The sequence below is a fragment of the Drosophila suzukii genome, chromosome 3, assembly GCF_043229965.1.
Source record: "Drosophila suzukii chromosome 3, CBGP_Dsuzu_IsoJpt1.0, whole genome shotgun sequence".
Lineage (NCBI taxonomy): Eukaryota > Metazoa > Arthropoda > Insecta > Diptera > Drosophilidae > Drosophila > Drosophila suzukii.
The window spans coordinates 89,152,424-89,168,406 of record NC_092082.1 but is presented as its reverse complement, the minus strand read 5'-3'; the positions used below and the strand labels follow the sequence as shown (position 1 = coordinate 89,168,406).

At 39.6% G+C, this 15,983-nt stretch overlaps 4 protein-coding genes across 4 annotated transcripts; 2 read left to right on the top strand and 2 right to left on the bottom strand.

Annotated features, from left to right (window-relative positions):
• On the bottom strand, positions 1-1,420 carry Cpr97Eb (Cuticular protein 97Eb). Its single transcript, XM_036819507.3, has 2 exons — positions 1,264-1,420; positions 1-914 (listed from the first exon to the last, which is right to left on the bottom strand). The coding sequence occupies exons 1-2, from the start codon at positions 1,273-1,275 to the stop codon at positions 213-215; spliced, it is 714 nt and encodes a 237-aa protein (XP_036675402.1). The 5' UTR covers positions 1,276-1,420; the 3' UTR covers positions 1-212.
• Positions 1,421-3,650: 2,230 nt separating this feature from the next.
• Positions 3,651-4,822, top strand: LOC108016150 (circadian clock-controlled protein daywake). Its single transcript, XM_017082765.4, has 4 exons — positions 3,651-3,815; positions 3,914-4,160; positions 4,219-4,352; positions 4,409-4,822. Exons 1-4 carry the CDS (start codon positions 3,731-3,733, stop codon positions 4,717-4,719), a joined length of 777 nt encoding a protein of 258 aa, XP_016938254.4. The 5' UTR covers positions 3,651-3,730; the 3' UTR covers positions 4,720-4,822.
• Positions 4,823-5,282: 460 nt separating this feature from the next.
• LOC108016163 (Juvenile hormone binding protein 11) lies at positions 5,283-15,976 on the top strand. Its single transcript, XM_036819625.3, has 9 exons — positions 5,283-5,521; positions 5,581-5,830; positions 6,133-6,266; positions 6,326-6,682; positions 14,279-14,374; positions 14,723-14,815; positions 14,870-15,026; positions 15,364-15,497; positions 15,563-15,976. Exons 1-9 carry the CDS (start codon positions 5,407-5,409, stop codon positions 15,913-15,915), a joined length of 1,689 nt encoding a protein of 562 aa, XP_036675520.2. The 5' UTR covers positions 5,283-5,406; the 3' UTR covers positions 15,916-15,976.
• Positions 6,775-10,628, bottom strand: eater. Its single transcript, XM_017082779.4, has 4 exons — positions 10,477-10,628; positions 10,245-10,411; positions 6,961-9,863; positions 6,775-6,901 (listed from the first exon to the last, which is right to left on the bottom strand). Exons 1-4 carry the CDS (start codon positions 10,576-10,578, stop codon positions 6,846-6,848), a joined length of 3,228 nt encoding a protein of 1,075 aa, XP_016938268.4. The 5' UTR covers positions 10,579-10,628; the 3' UTR covers positions 6,775-6,845.
• Positions 15,977-15,983: the final 7 nt, after the last annotated feature.

Sequence of the window (15,983 nt, the reverse complement as noted above, 5' to 3'; positions counted from 1 at the left end):
TTTTGCTTTCTCTGTAAACTCTTCAGGTCTCGAAACTCGATTTATTACACACATACAAGAACATATATAAACAGTGTACATTAATAGATATATGTGGGGTGTGCGGAGTGACTGATTTTTTTGGCAGTAACAAGTTGACATTGTCCTCGGACACTTCAGTCGCTGACTCTGTGGCCCAACTCTAAGGTGATCCCCCCATCCAAAGGTCCTTCCTACTTCCTTCCCGTATAGTCGATGCTATAGGAGCCCGTGTAGAGGTTGAGGTTCCTCAGAGAAGGATGATGTTGCTCGGGCAAGCCTCTGTAAGGTTGTTGCTGCTGGGGATTGTAGTAGTTCTGGGCCGGAGGCTGATAGTAACGGGGCTGCGGGGCAGGGGGATTATAGTACTGGGGTGTGGGATTATAGTAGGGCCTTTGGGGGGCGGGCTGCTGAGGGGGCGGGGCATAGGACTGCTGCTGCTGCTGGCCACGTCCAAAGTCGTTCAAACTGAATTTACTGGCAGGCGAGAGGGGACGATTGAACTTCTGATCCTTGTAGTACACAGCCGGATCCTCGCGATACTGCCCATCGTCCAGTTCGTTGGGTCCCAAGGGGTAGGGATTACTGTTGGTCAGGGTTGGAGGTGGCACATTGATGTGGCTGCCAGCGGGCTCAAAACCACGCTTGCTGGCCCCATACTCAATCTCCCTGACTTTCCCCTGGTCATCCACATAGCCGTACTTTCCATAGACCTCTCCATTGGCGTACTTGGTCTCGATCTTGAAGCTCTTGTCCGCCGCCTCGTAGCCATATGTATAGGATCCATCGTCGTTGTGCTTGTCGATCTGCTTGAGAATGGGCACCGGAGTGGTGTAGTCCTGATGTTGCGCATACGCACAGTGGGCCGCCAGCAGCAAAAGCACCGAGCTCAATGCCTGCAAAACAATAAACAAAGGCTTTGAACAAAGACCCAAATCATTTGCATATCTTACACAGCAAGTTGTAAAAGCTGCAATTACCACTGAACTTAACTTTGGGTTAAGTACCCTAATTAGTTGCTCTGATTATCACTGCGCTAACATTCACTCAAGGACATGGCTGACTAATAAACCAGCAATTAAGTTACTTTTTATCATAGACACTGGTGATCTGATCAAACCGGTTGGCTAAATTGCATTCTAAATATTCACTGCGCAAATTCTCAAAGCACCTTTTGCATGTCAATATGAATTTCGAGTCTTTTGCGATGTCACACACTCTTTAAACGACCTTGCTGCATCTTACCAATTTCATCATTCTGCCAACGTTTAGAACCAAACAATCAATGTCGAACCGTTTTCACCAATCTCTCAATGGGTAATGCACTGCCAAAATGGAAAATACGCTCTGCACTTGCACTCGAGACTCTGCGAATCGAAACGACAAACTCAAAAGAAAATCAGGGCGTGCAACGCTTTTTATACCACAACCAACATTTTGCAAAAGCGGGCTAAGAGGGGGAACAGAAAACCATGGCAGAAAATAAAGCTTCGAGCTGAAGTCGAGCCGAAGTCTCTGGATCTGGCGATCAGCTGCGATCTGAAAACGAAACCGAGACCCGAACTCTCATTCCAATCCGTAGCGATCCGATCCGAGAACCGATTCAACTTGGCTTGGAATGCAGCATAGAAATCGAAAGCGGTCGGCAGCCAGCTGGGCGTGAGTACAGTACATGAACGATATACCCACTCACTCACCTCTACAGGTAATTTCCAATCAGGTTGTTAACGTCGTCTACTCGAATTCTTGGCCAGCAATTTATGCTTCCAGATCGCACCACTCACGCATACGCAATGAGATTAGAGAACCACCAGTGATGAGAGCTAGGTACCTTTATTCATTCATACTTTATCTAGGTACACTTAAATGTAAAATATAAATTAAATATCCAAAGATTAATTATTCTTTAAAATACTGAATAATATTCAACTAAACAGTTTGAAATCTATTAGAAAGGATTTTTTAATTTATCATTTATATTTCATGTTGTCTTCAGAAGAACTTCAAGAACCTATCGTTGGAACCCTTCCTCCATAAATTTTATTTCAGAAATATTGAGAATCTTTTTTTTTAAAGATAACCTTCTTGATACATTTTTTAGATTTAGAAGTACCTTCAGCATCACTGTAACCACAATCCAGAAAAGAACAAAATGCCAGTCTTGAAAGGTGCGGAAGTGCTGCACTTGTTAGGCATTCCAATTATGCAAGGCAATTCCCCCTCAGCTGCTAATCGACTGCATTTACCTGGTCAGACACCTTGTTTGCAGCTAAATGCAATAACCAATAACAATCTGCAACCACAACAAGCAATTTGACAGCGGATTTGGCCATTTCTCCTGGCCTGTCAAAATTCACACTTAAGGTAAGGAAAAGAAAGCAATAAAAAACTTAAATGCTGGTATACTGACCTAGTCAACGCTTTGGCTAAGAAAACTGGTTGCTGTTATTACGTCAAAGACGTGCCAAAAATAGGCGATGATTTCTTGCTAGTTTTCTTGAGATTTATTATGAGTTTATTTAGTAATATATAAGATACTTGATAAGTTTTTAAATATATATAAAAAAGATTTAAAAAAACAAAAACAAACCTATTTATAATATTGTCTCTTTTTCCCAATACAACCAGTAAAGTAAGGTTTAATAAAAAACAAAATAGGAAATCTCCCAATATAATTAACACAAAGCGCAAACCACAATCAAAACAACTTCAATTGTCCACCCACATTAGATAATTTAATTTATTTGAACACTTAAGGGGGATTTTTGATTTTATGAAGTTTATACAGCTAAAATCGAATATTTGTACACTCACAAAAATTTAGGACAACGGTATACACATATACACAAAAAATTGAAATCAATTGTAAAGTTAACCATTAATTATATATCTATGACTCTTTGTTTGAGTATGAAGAAAAAATGTAAATTCAAGATTACCAAATTTAGCTTTATAAATAATTCATTTGTTTTCCGTGTAGTCATTTATATCAAGTAGACACAAAACCACGAGTTCGTTAACCCAAGAACCGCAGACCTTGGTCATGGTTGCATGCAGATAAATACGTACATTCGTTTGGCTTCTTTTCCTCACTAAAGTATGGATCTATGCAAAAGTACTTTGCAGAGGTACTGTCTATGATTTATTTAAAAACATTTTCTCAAAGGAGATCTTTAGAACCTCATAAATCCGTCAGCATTCGGTTGGCAATCGTCACAGTGATCTGAGAATTTTTAATGGTCTCGTAGAACCAGTTCAACTCCAGCGAAAGTGAGACAATCGCCGGCTAGAATATGTAGATTAGTGTCTAAATATATGTATGAATACAAAGACAGCTGTTGTGGACTTTAGCTTCTTACAACTGGAAATGGAGTCGGCGCCGAGGCAAAGGCTAAGTAATATAAGCCAAGTTTAATGCATTTTCGGGCTAGGGTTTCGTATCAGATGACTCGAATGATTTAGGCACCCTGTACGACCACAACAGGTCTAATGCTGACAAACTCGTTTACTTACTAATTGTACCGAAAACAGAGCAGGAATAAATAAACTAAATATATATAAAACAGCCAAACAAAGAAATGATTTTAAAAGTTGTACATTTAAGCAGTTCGTTTCGAATAAAATTAACGGAGACCGAACAGAATCGTCATTTTAATCAGTGAACTCAAAGCAAACAGTTCTAGTCATCAAATTTGGAAATAATAACAGCGATATGCTTATAAAAGTATCCAAGTTCCTGAGCCTTTTTTCAGTCCTTCTGGCGGCAGCTGAAGGTGCTAAATATCTGGCCGAGAAACGTAAGAAAAGAAGAAAGTTCTTTTAACACTTTTCATTTAAAAAAAAATAACAGAAGTTACATTTCGAATATTAAATATTTTTAATATATTACTTTCAGCCGACTTCTTAACTCCATGCATTGTGGGCGATCCCAGCTTAAATGCCTGCCTGACCAGCAATTTCCAGACTTTCTTCCGTCAGTGGAAGGATGGAATTCCTGGCAACAATGCCGTGGGGTCCTTCGATCCCCTCTACATAAAGAGAGTTAAGTTCGCGCAGGATGCCAACAGGGCTATAGCCTTAAATGCCGATCTGAAAGAGGTCTATGTGGCAGGTGCTGGCCAAGCTGTCGTTAAGGAATCCAGGTGATAGCTGAAATATGTTACGATAACTTTTCCTTATTGTATTATATAAACTCCTCAGCTGGGATCAAAGTCACTACGTGGCCAAGGCTTTGATCAGCGTTCCCAAACTACGTTTTAATTTCCAGTACAAAGTCAAAGGACATGTGGTGGCCCTTAATCTAAATGGTCATGGCAATGGTTATTTCGAGGCTGGTAAGAAATCAATGATTTTTTCAGGGAGTTCTTGTCTTAATATCGGTTCAATACAGAAAATGCTCTTATATATCTGGAATTGGCCGTCAAACCACTGACCACTGCGGACGGCGTTTTCGCGGATGTGCAAAGTGTTAAGGTCTCGTTCCGCGAGATTAAACAGTTCCGCATCAAGTTGGAAAATCTTTTTGGTGGCAACAAGGATCTGGAGGATACCGCCCACACTCTATTCAACGAAAACTGGCGCGATTTCTACGAGGTTCTACGTCCCGCCGTTGAGCAAACTGTTAGCGGAGTGCTTTTGGATCGATTCAAGAAGACGTTCATCTATGTGCCAGCCACCTACTTGATCAAAGACTTCCATTAAAACATTTACAGAAGGAAGCTTACCTGTGCTTAAAATGATATTTTAAATATGTTCTTGTGATCTTTATGCATATTAATATTAAATAGGATGTTAATAATAATAAGTTTGGAAAAGTGTAGTCGATTATGCCGCATAAACTAATAAATACGTATGGTGAAAAAAGGAATCCTACTTGTTATTAAACCATTATTTAAAGATACCATCTAATTCAATATACTGAATATATGAATAAATAACTTTTAAATATTTTCCGCTCGGGAATTCGATATAAAAAATACTTCGTTAAAGTATTTATACCAACCAAACCATATTTTTGGTGAACTTTTTTGTCTCTACATCTACAAACAGAATAATTTGTATAATCGCTATTAAGTCAGGAAATACGTGAAATAAAATATTATTAAATTAAGCAAAATGAGTCGCATTTGGCCCCGGCATCATTAAGTTGCTGTAAGTCGTTACCATATTTGAGAGCTCGGATGTCGGATTTTGAATCTCGGATCTTGAATCTCGGATCTTGGCAGTTGAGAATAAAACGCCGGCCCACAGCCAGCCGCCGGCTAGTCGGTTCCACAGCGTGACACCGTTTGATGTGCCTGAGCAGCGGCTGTCACAGTGGCAGATACAGATACTTGGATACTTAGATACCTAACTACTTAATTATTAGACTCTTGCTAGTACGGCAGCATGAACAGCACGCGCCATGGCCGCAGGTCGTTTGTCATTTGGGGTGGATTAATTGCAATCTTGTGCCTGAACGAGATGGCCTTGGTTTCAGCTGTTGCCTACTACACCGAAAAGCGTGAGTGTATATCCCTGCAGTCCAAATCCTAAATATGTGAACCCAAATGAAATCCCCAGCTGCCTTTCTGCCATCTTGTCGGATTTACGAGCCCGGCTTCACCAAGTGCTCTACGAACAGCATTCAGAAGCTTGTCGATCAGCTGAACATAGGAATCCCAGAGGTGGTCGAGCGCTTCGGCCCCTTTGATCCCATGCGTGTGAGGGATATAGTCTTCAAGCAGGATAACAACGAAGTGGCCACTATCAGAGCCAATCTGACTGAGCTGGTGGTCAAGGGTTTCGCCAAAACAAAGGTCAAGGAGAGTCGGTTAGTACCATATGTATTAAAATTATACATAGAAAAAAGCACCTTTTCCATTTAAATTTAATAATGATAATAAGTGCTAGTTTTTAAAATATTAAGCTGTACAGTTTTTTAATGATGAAATATGTTTTACAACTTTAATGAACGTAAGACTTTAAATTATTTTGAACTATAAACTGTCCTGTCTTATTTGTGTTTTTTGCCCTTTTGCAAAGTATGTTAATTTTAAAGAGAGCTTTGTGGTTTTGTTTTCTTTTTTTTTTGTCTTTTATTATATAAGTAATTATCCTGAATTTTCTATACAGTGTCAGCAAGAAAGACTTTAGCTGGCAGACCAAAATATTTCTGCCGAAAATGAGACTGGATGGCAAGTATGAAATGGCTGGACGAATACTACTTATACCGCTTAGTGGCTCTGGCAAAATATTCATCGAAATCGGTAACATAACTTTGAAATTAAAATAATGATATAATACCAACACGTTCTGATTCCCTCAGATGATCTTGACATTTTGCTTCTCACAAAAACCCGTCTGTATGAAAAGGGTGGCTTTACCTTCGACAATGTGACTTCGGTACGCGTTCAACTTAATCTGACAAAGGTCAGATCCTACCTAGACAACCTTTTCAATGGACGCAGCAAGGAGGTCGAGCGCAGTACCAACCAATTCTTTAACGAGAACTGGCGCGATTTCTACGAAGCCCTAAAACCCCTTATCGTTGGGACGGTCGAAAATATCCTCTATGACGTAATGTCCACGGTTTTCCACCTAATTCCAGCCAACTTTTTCGTTGAGGACATTCCAACACCTCAGCAACTATATGGTCCAAAGGAAGCACTTGGTAAAAGGAACAGTTGAGGGATGTAAACTAAAGCTCACCCACATAATGCCATCAGAAATTACCCCACAGTTGTAAAATTGTTTAAAAAAAATAAAATCAAAAACTGATTTGCACTTATATATTCTTATAAAACCTTTAAAAAGTAATGAGTACATTGCTGAATTGTAAATGAAGATCAGGCTCGAATTATATCCGCTCTTTTGGGAGAGAAGTAGACGCCAAGTTGTTGTTCTACATATAAAAACAAAATCATCAAATTATGAAACATCTTTATATAAATTGTAGCATACCGTTTTTGCCCACGTAATAGGAGCGTTTCTTGAAGATGTGCATCATTAGCATTGCGATCATCACGGCCAAAATGAGAGCTACCAAAGCAATAGTAATAAAAATTGATTTCAAATGTCTTATTGTATTTCCATTGGGCTTAGACGACAGCTTGTCATCGAAAGGCTTCACAGATTGGCAACGATAACCATCTTGCAGACTTTCGTTATCAAAACATGCACACGTCCCTGGGGATTCACAGTATCCGTTGATGCACTCGGGGTCGCAAATCGGGAGGCAGAGAAGACTTTGATTATCATCCCTGTCTTGATGCAGCTTGTAATTATCCTCACACGTGCATATTCCTTCCAGGCAGGTTCCGTTCCGGCAAGTCTGATCGCAATCTAAGTCTGTTAACAATTTCTTTTCAGCCAGGCATGTATCCGATTCTTCTGAAAAAATAAAGCCCTCATCGCACTTGCAAACTCCTGGAGAAATGCAAACCCCGTTTCCACATTCATTTTTGCAAACTGGAGCACAGCTGTTTTCAGTTTCCTTGCTGAATCCTTCATAGCAGGAACACTTGTCAGGAGAAGCACAGTATCCACTCTCACATCCACCTGGGCAAACTGGAACACACCTGCTCTCACTATCCATTATGTACCCTGTATTGCAGGAACACTTTTCAGGATAAGCACAAAATCCGTTCTCACATCCACTCGAGCAAATTGGTGCACAACTGATCTCCGTTTCCTTGCGGTATCCTTCGTTACAGGAACACTTTTCAGGAGATGCACAGAATCCGTTCTCACATCCACCTGTGCAGACAGGGACACACTTCTCATTTTTCTTTACGTATCCACTGTTGCAGGAACACTTTTCAGGAGAAGCGCAAAATCCGTTCTCACATCCACCTGTGCAGACAGGGACACACTTGTTCTCACTATCCATGAGATATCCGGTATTGCAAGAACACTTTTCAGGAGATGCACAGAATCCGTTCTCACATCCACCTGTGCAGACAGGGACACACTTGTTCTCACTATCCATAAGGTATCCAGTATTGCAGGAACACTTTTCAGGAGAAGCACAAATCCCGTTCTCACATCCACCTGTGCAGACAGGGACACACTTGTTCTCACTATCCATAAGGTATCCATTGTTGCATGAACACTTTTCAGGAGAAGCACAAATCCCGTTCTCACATCCACCTGTGCAGACAGGGACACACTTGTTCTCACTATCCATAAGGTATCCGGTATTGCAGGAACACTTTTCAGGAGAAGCACAAATCCCGTTCTCACATCCACCTGTGCAGACAGGGACACAGTTGTTCTCACTATCCATAAGGTATCCGGTATTGCAGGAACACTTTTCAGGAGATGCACAGAATCCGTTCTCACATCCACCTGTGCAGACAGGGACACACTTGTTCTCACTGTTCATAAGATATCCATTGTTGCATGAACACTTTTCAGGAGAAGCGCAAAATCCGTTCTCACATCCACCTGTGCAGACAGGGATACACTTGTTCTCACTATCCATAAGATATCCTGTATTGCAGGAACACTTTTCAGGAGAAGCGCAAAATCCGTTCTCACATCCACTTGTGCAGACAGGGACACACTTGTTCTCACTATCCATGAGATATCCGGTATTGCAAGAACACTTTTCAGGAGATGCACAGAATCCGTTCTCACATCCACCTGTGCAGACAGGGACACACTTGTTCTCATTTTCCATAACGTATCCACTGTTGCAGGAACACTTTTCAGGAGAAGCGCAAAATCCGTTCTCACATCCACCTGTGCAAACAGGGACACACTTGTTCTCACCATCCATTATGTATCCATTGTTGCAGGAACACTTTTCAGGAGAAGCGCAAAATCCGTTCTCACATCCACCTGTGCAAACAGGGACACACTTGTTCTCACTATCCATTACGTATCCATTGTTGCAGGAACACTTTTCAGGAGAAGCGCAAAATCCGTTCTCACATCCACCTGTGCAGACAGGGACACATTTGTTCTCACCATCCATTGCGTATCCATTGTTGCATGAACACTTTTCAGGAGAAGCACAAAATCCGTTCTCACATTCTTTAGAGCAAACTGGCGCACAACTGCTCTCGGTTTCCTTGCTGTATCCTGCATCACAGGAGCACTTTCCGGGCGAGACACAAGATCCGTTCTTGCAACCAGCTTTGCAAACTGGTAAACACTTTTTCCCCGACTTGGCATATCCCTCGTTGCAGGAACACTCGCCGGGCGCCACACAGAATCCGTTTTCACATCCATCCTCGCAAACTGGGCTGCAGACACCTTCCTGCATGGTGTATCCTGCGTTGCAGGAGCACACATTCGGCTTCACGCAGACTCCGTTCTTGCACCCCGACGGACAATTGGCCACGCAGACATTATCGCCAATTTTCGTATATTCGGGCCAACACGTACACACATCCGGAGCCGTGCAATCTCCATTTACACATTCGCTGTCACAGATCGGGGTGCAGTTTTTATCGGCATCCTTTCTGTAGAATCTATTGCATTCACAGACATCGGGAGCGCGACAAACTCCATTTTTGCAACCATTTTTGCAGACCGGTTGACACGCAAACGACTTGGAGTTTGGCTTGGGAATGTAACCTGGATTGCACTGGCATCGGTTGGGCGCCGCACAGAAGCCATTGGCCTGCTTGCAGTTATCAGTGCAGGTGGGCAGGCACTTCTGGGTGGCGGCATCCATCGTGTATCCTGGGTTGCACTTGCAATTATTGGGCAAAATGCAAATGCCATTGGCACAACCCTTTGGACATTGGGGCACACAGTTTCCGGTCTTGTCGTCCAGTTTGTGACCGTTGGAACAAACACAGCGGCCAGGCGATTGGCAAGTTCCTCTACTACAGCCCTTGCATTCAGGCACACAACTGAAAGATTTAAGGATTACGAAAAATTTCTGTTAGCAAAACATATGTACAAATAGTTTTCCAAATTAAATTGGTTATCCAAAGAACGATAATTTTATGGGAGAATTTGTTGTCTAAAGTTATGTTTTTTGATTTTGCATTTAATCAACCAAGGCTTCTTTTTTTTGTTTTCTTCTAAGTGAACCATAATCACTAATTTCTTATCGGCTTTCAAATGACTTCTATAAAGCGCATTATTTCATGAAGCTAATTGTTTTTTAAAAACAGGTTGTTATTAAATTTTTAAATAACATTCGGGAGCCGTCCCTTTCGTCCTTTTTAGAGATCGGTAAAGTCCACTGGTTCGTATTACCTTATCGATTAGGTAGTCATATTACTTACTAGTTCGATGGCTCTTTGTTTAGGTTGACATAGCCTTTCCGGCATGTACACACATTTGGTTTCGAGCAGGTGCCACTTCTACAATTTACCCGGCATTTTGGAACGCATATCTGTTGTCCGGTTGCTCCATTTGCTTTTTTGTAGCCCCGGCAGCAATCTAGTTTTTGCTAGCGGCGCAAAACAAAAGTATTAAAATTAAATTTGTATTCGGAGTCCCTGTTGATCGGCATACCGTGCGAACTCCTTTAACAACAACGCTACGTGGGACATTACACTTCTGAGCCGCCACGAATCCGCAGAGCAGATAAAATATTACGAGTTTACATATCCTCATGGTCGCTTCAAATATTCAACTAGTTCTGCTCGATTACAAAATTAAACTAAATGGGCCTCAGTGAAATTATATTCGGAAAGGCCTCTTGCTCGCATATACTTTTTTCACTCACATATACATGTATAAGGAATTACAGTCAGACTTCAATACGGTGTACAAACTTATAAATATACTATCTTCAAGACAAAAATTAGTACTCCTTACAAGGCTTTCCTTTTGTGGGCTTATTGAAACATGATTTAATAAAGATTAAATCAATTCATCAATAATAAATTATAAAATGCCTTGGGAAAGTTCAAGATATAGGAGTATACCACTGTAGTTGAGATAAGTCCAGAGGAACTTAAATAAGTAAGACAAAGCCCGCGAGATTTGTACCAAGTGCTACTGAGGCTTGCCATTCGCTTATTTCCTTATCACAAGACCAGGAAAGTTGTGCTCTTTACAAGAAGAGAGAAAAAAATTCATTAAAGAACAATTTTGTGTTTTTACATTTTACGAGTTGTAGAATATAGAATATAGAATATAGAATATAGAATATAGAATATAGAATATAATAAACCCAATACTGCATAAATAATCTATACATTTTTGTTCATATCTTATCATTTTGTTCCTATTTTAACTAGTTTGCCATATTTTTTATGTAGAATAACGAAAAATGAGAGCGTAACAGAATAAGTATAATCAAGAAAGGAAGTATTTAGACCAAGCAAAGTATATATACCCTTTCTTAAATGACAGGATAAAGGTTTAAAATATGAGATCATGAAATAACACCCAGTGAAATAACGGCCATGTTTAGTTTCATTGTTATTACATGCACCCATAGCATATAGTCACCTGACTTCCTTCAAACGTAATAAATGGAGCCAAAAAAACTGTACTGCATTCTTTTTTTAACACTTTAAATTAAATTTTCAATTTCACAATATAAGTTAAAAAATCGTGAAAGTCTCTATTCCTACCTTAAGTAAAATAGCAAGGGTATAAATTAAGGTTGATTGTTGTTTACTAAATAAGAAAACAATAGAGTTTTTTTTCAAATCTTTATACTCTGAACATTTGTTAAACAACAGGCCAAAAAGTTTCCAAATATTTAAAACATGCTAGGAATAAACTTAATAAACTGTTCACAGTTACAAGGCCATGACATCATTTAGAAAATGTGGGGAACTATTATAATTGCTTGATAAATTTATTGTAGGCCTTCCAATCTTAATATTGATAAGCGCAACGTTGTAACATTTTCGTTTATATGTTTCTTTTGTTGTTAAAAAACAAACGTGCTTTATTTAGACTAGTCCCAGTCCATGCTCACACATCTCAGAACCCGATGATGTCAGTTGGGTACTTACACAAATATGTCATCTATGTCAGCTTAAACAATTCGTAAAACAGATATTTGGCAATTTGGAATATCGCTTGGGTGATATCCACAATATTGTGACATCAACATCCTTAAAAAAATTTCTTGTTGCCATAAACACAACAGAAAAATATAAACACATGCTACAAAATACAATATTACTCATGATTTACTATGAATATTAATCATAGTTACAAGGCCATGACATAGTTGGAAAAATATGTGTTCTTTGGTATATTTATCGATAAGCGCAACGTTGTAACTTTTTTGATACTTGTTTCTTTTATTGTTAAAAAGCCACTAGCTGTGTTTAAACTATCCCTCTCGCTCACACATTTAAGATGAGGGTAATGTCAGTTGAATGCACTTGCACCCAGATGTCAGCTATACTTTTGTAAAACAACTCGAAGTACATATGTTTGACAGTCCCGAATCCCAACCCCCCGATTGGGTGGAATTCGCAAAATTGTGATATCGACTTCCTCAAAAATGTCTTTAAACGATAAACAGACAACTCAAGGTCTGAAAATCTGTGGGGCGATTGTTATTGTATGTTTCAAAGTAGGTAGCACTCCTGGGTGATGTCGTTCAGAACGTATCCTTGGTTGCACTTGCACCTGTTGGGCTTTGAGGAAATGCCAATAGGACAGCCCTTGGCAAATTGGGGCACACAATTTCCGGTCTTCTGCTTCAGAGGTAACCAATGGAACAGACACAATGCCCAGCCGATTGGCAGACTCCTTTATTGCAGCCCTTGCAATCAGGCACACAACTGTAAGGAGCAAGAAAGGGAATGTTTTACATTTATGGAACTGATTACTTTAAAAAAAACGCTTTAAATTCAACTTAATTTTTTTCGGCCTATAAATGTAATGTGAAAAACACATTTGATTTCGTGCAGGTACTACTTCAATTCTATCGGCGCAAATATACAAGTGTTTATTCCCAATTAAAATGTTAAGTTTTAGTAGCCCGCTTACAATAACTTCTCCTTTGATAACAAAAGTACGGATGACTTCACAAGCCTGAGCTGCTAAAAGTCCGGCGAGCAGAATAAATATAATAAATTTACAATTCCACATGGTTACTTCAAATATTCAACTGATTTTCATTCGCTTTAACGTGGAACTGAAGATAATAAACTCTACAGATCTGAAAAGGATGCATTGCAAACTGGGGTTTGGCAACATAGAGAGTTTTTGGTCCCATAGTGCATGATTGCCCAATTTCATATTGCAATCCCATTACTCTCACTGAAAATGATTACTTTGACTGAGAGATTCCGACTCAGACTCATATTAAAGTGCACTAGTTGTGATTTAAACAAAAAAAACAAAGCACATTCGGATATCCGCTGATTGACAAGCATAGACGGATTCAAATAACAGTCTTGATAATCTCGAATCCCCAGCCTGCTTTCTTGAATGTCACAAATTCACACAATTGTTTGTCTTCCAAAAATTCCGTTGCGATTATGTCCAGAGCGATAAAAAATAAATGCAATTCAAGGCCCTGAAATCATTAAGGCGATTATTAGAGTTGGATATTTGTACTTATACTTATTGTAGTAGTTCAGTCCAAAGTTCTAATAATTGTATTAGTTATTTGCTAAACAAAACATTTGAAAAGATGTTGCCGTCGCCCCATTTAATGTTTTTATTATGGCAGCTAAAACTTTTTATTACACCCCACTTGTAGCAATTAAGATTGCCCAGATCCGAGGAGAGCAGAATGATACGAGTATTCGTTCAAACATTGATTCTTGCTGCCGTAGTTGTCAGCGTATTTTCCAGCTAGATATTAAATTAACTTACCGGTTCGGTGGCAAGGTAAGTCGCTACAGTTTCAGAGTCGCATAACAACGGCAAAAACACTGAAGAAAAACATATAAAATACAATACAATTAAAAAAAATGTATATGTGTTTTCAGAACTTGTTCTACAGATGATCGTTTTTGGAAAATATACCCATTTCTTAAAATATTAACTATAAAATTTAATATTTTGCAATCAAAATGTAGTTTTTTTCTTTCTATTGTTATACAAAAATGTTCGTTCCATATTTTTTGTTGCGTGTTTTTTTCCTCGTACTCTCGTGCAATAAATACGGAATAAATTGTATTTCGCATAGCGAGTAAATGAAAATACCTCGATTCTGGTATTACCCAGAGGCTCCAGATTCAATTCATCAATTGCACCCGAGTTATGGGCGTCGGCTATATATATTGTCCAGATAAAAGCTAGCACCGCTTCGAGTTGTATCTCATTCGTGGCTCGCGCGTATCAAACTCGATTAGGGAACTCTCCTCATAGCGACTGTGATTCGGACAGTGACGACAGCTTTTTACCATGTTCCTAATTGGCTTACTGATGCTGCTCCATGCCGGCTTCCAAGGAGTCCAGTGCGTTGAATTCTACACGGAAAAGCGTGAGTCCTGCTGAGGACTTTTATTTAGTGCAGCGGTCGGCACGGAACACAAGATTGTCCTTTTATTGACAACTTAACCACTGCTGTTCTACGCCGTACGTGTGACTGAACAGAGATTTTCACTGTGCCCGCTTAATGGGACTCTTTCGACCGGTGATTTAGTGATATAATTCTAACGGACTTAAAATCACTTAAATATTTAAACTGATAGCCCAAAAAAATTAACAGATAATAATAGAATGAAGGAATATAAAAGTGGGATAATTTTAAAGAAAGCTCAACATCCGGTGATGCTTTTTTTTGTAATGACTGTGCTACAAACTTAATGTAATAATAAATTCTTTGCAGCCTCCTACATTGAGTCGTGCAAGATTTATGAGCCGGAGTTTACCAAGTGCTCAACACGTTCCATACAGGCTTTCATGAACCAGCTGGTCAAAGGTAATATGATATAATAGCTTAAGCTCAACTGACTGACTTGGATATTTCTTAAAGGCGTTCCCGAAATAGAGGAATCCTTTGGACCCATTGACCCCATGAGACAGGATCAACTGGTCTTCAAGCAGGATAACAGCGATGTGGCCACCATTTCGGCCAATCTCACCGATATGCTGATCAGCGGCTTTGGCAAAATGGTGATCAAGGAGAGCAAGTGAGTAGCTATCGGTAGTACAAAGCTGTCAAGATCGATCAAAAGTTGCTCGATTGAGGTCGTTGCGCTCCTATAGGCGAACATCTTTTCTGAGAAATTCCCAACCATATTATTTACCTGATTTAATAATGCACTTAAGCTACTAAACTTGTGTCAATTAGAAGTTTTATAAAGCGATTTAGGACTGTTTAAAATAATTTATCATTAATCAATCAATTTGTTACACTCTAATTATATTAAAATTTATAATTATAGTCTTATAACCGGTAAACTAGATTAAACAAATATGATGGTTAACTTAAGTACCAATTTTTTAATATATATTATTATTATTCAGAGTCAGCAAAAAAGACTTTAGTTGGCTAACCAAGATCTACCTGCCCACGATGCGAATGGATGGTCATTACAAAATGTTAGGACGCATTTTACTGGTTCCGCTGAAGGGAGCTGGAAAAATAGTCATGGAAATAGGTAATTGCAAAGATTATTGTTATAATATGTATGTAGTTTATAACCGGATTTATTTGCACTGACAGATGACCTGGACATACTGATGAGCACCAAGACACGCCTTTTTGAAAAGGGCGGCTACACTTTTTACAACGTGACTTCCGTGAAGGTGAAGTTGGAGGTCGGCAAAGTGCGTACCAGAATGGATAACCTCTTCAACGGGCACAGCAAGGAGGTGGAAAAGAGTACCAATCAGTTCTTCAACGACAACTGGAAGGATGTGTTCGAGGCACTGCGTCCACTGGTGGACGAAACCGTGGAGCGAACCCTGCTGGACCTTCTCCACAAGACATTTTCTCTGTTTCCAGCCAGTTTCTTTGTGGAGGACATTCCCACCTCCCTGGCCTTGTATGGTCGCAAATCACACATGATCACGTAAAAAGTGTTTTAATACTAATTAGAGATATAGTTGCTTAAAATGAAGTGCATGGACAAACTAACTATACT

What these genes read in the sequence shown, in the direction of transcription:
- LOC108016163 (XM_036819625.3), top strand. Translation starts at nt 5,407, where the DNA reads ATGAACAGCACGCGCCATGGCCGCAGGTCGTTTGTCATTTGGGGTGGA. An exon ending in TGCCTACTACACCGAAAAGC is followed by an intron (nt 5,522 to 5,580) that starts GTGAGTGTATAT and finishes TGAAATCCCCAG; the next exon opens with CTGCCTTTCTGCCATCTTGT. An exon ending in ATGGTGATCAAGGAGAGCAA is followed by an intron (nt 15,027 to 15,363) that starts GTGAGTAGCTAT and finishes ATTATTATTCAG; the next exon opens with AGTCAGCAAAAAAGACTTTA.
- LOC108016150 (XM_017082765.4), top strand. Translation starts at nt 3,731, where the DNA reads ATGCTTATAAAAGTATCCAAGTTCCTGAGCCTTTTTTCAGTCCTTCTG. An exon ending in TAAATATCTGGCCGAGAAAC is followed by an intron (nt 3,816 to 3,913) that starts GTAAGAAAAGAA and finishes TATTACTTTCAG; the next exon opens with CCGACTTCTTAACTCCATGC. An exon ending in CAATGGTTATTTCGAGGCTG is followed by an intron (nt 4,353 to 4,408) that starts GTAAGAAATCAA and finishes GGTTCAATACAG; the next exon opens with AAAATGCTCTTATATATCTG.
- eater (XM_017082779.4), bottom strand. Translation starts at nt 10,578, where the DNA reads ATGAGGATATGTAAACTCGTAATATTTTATCTGCTCTGCGGATTCGTG. An exon ending in TTGTTAAAGGAGTTCGCACG is followed by an intron (nt 10,412 to 10,476) that starts GTATGCCGATCA and finishes TTGCGCCGCTAG; the next exon opens with CAAAAACTAGATTGCTGCCG. An exon ending in CTATTACGTGGGCAAAAACG is followed by an intron (nt 6,902 to 6,960) that starts GTATGCTACAAT and finishes TTTTATATGTAG; the next exon opens with AACAACAACTTGGCGTCTAC.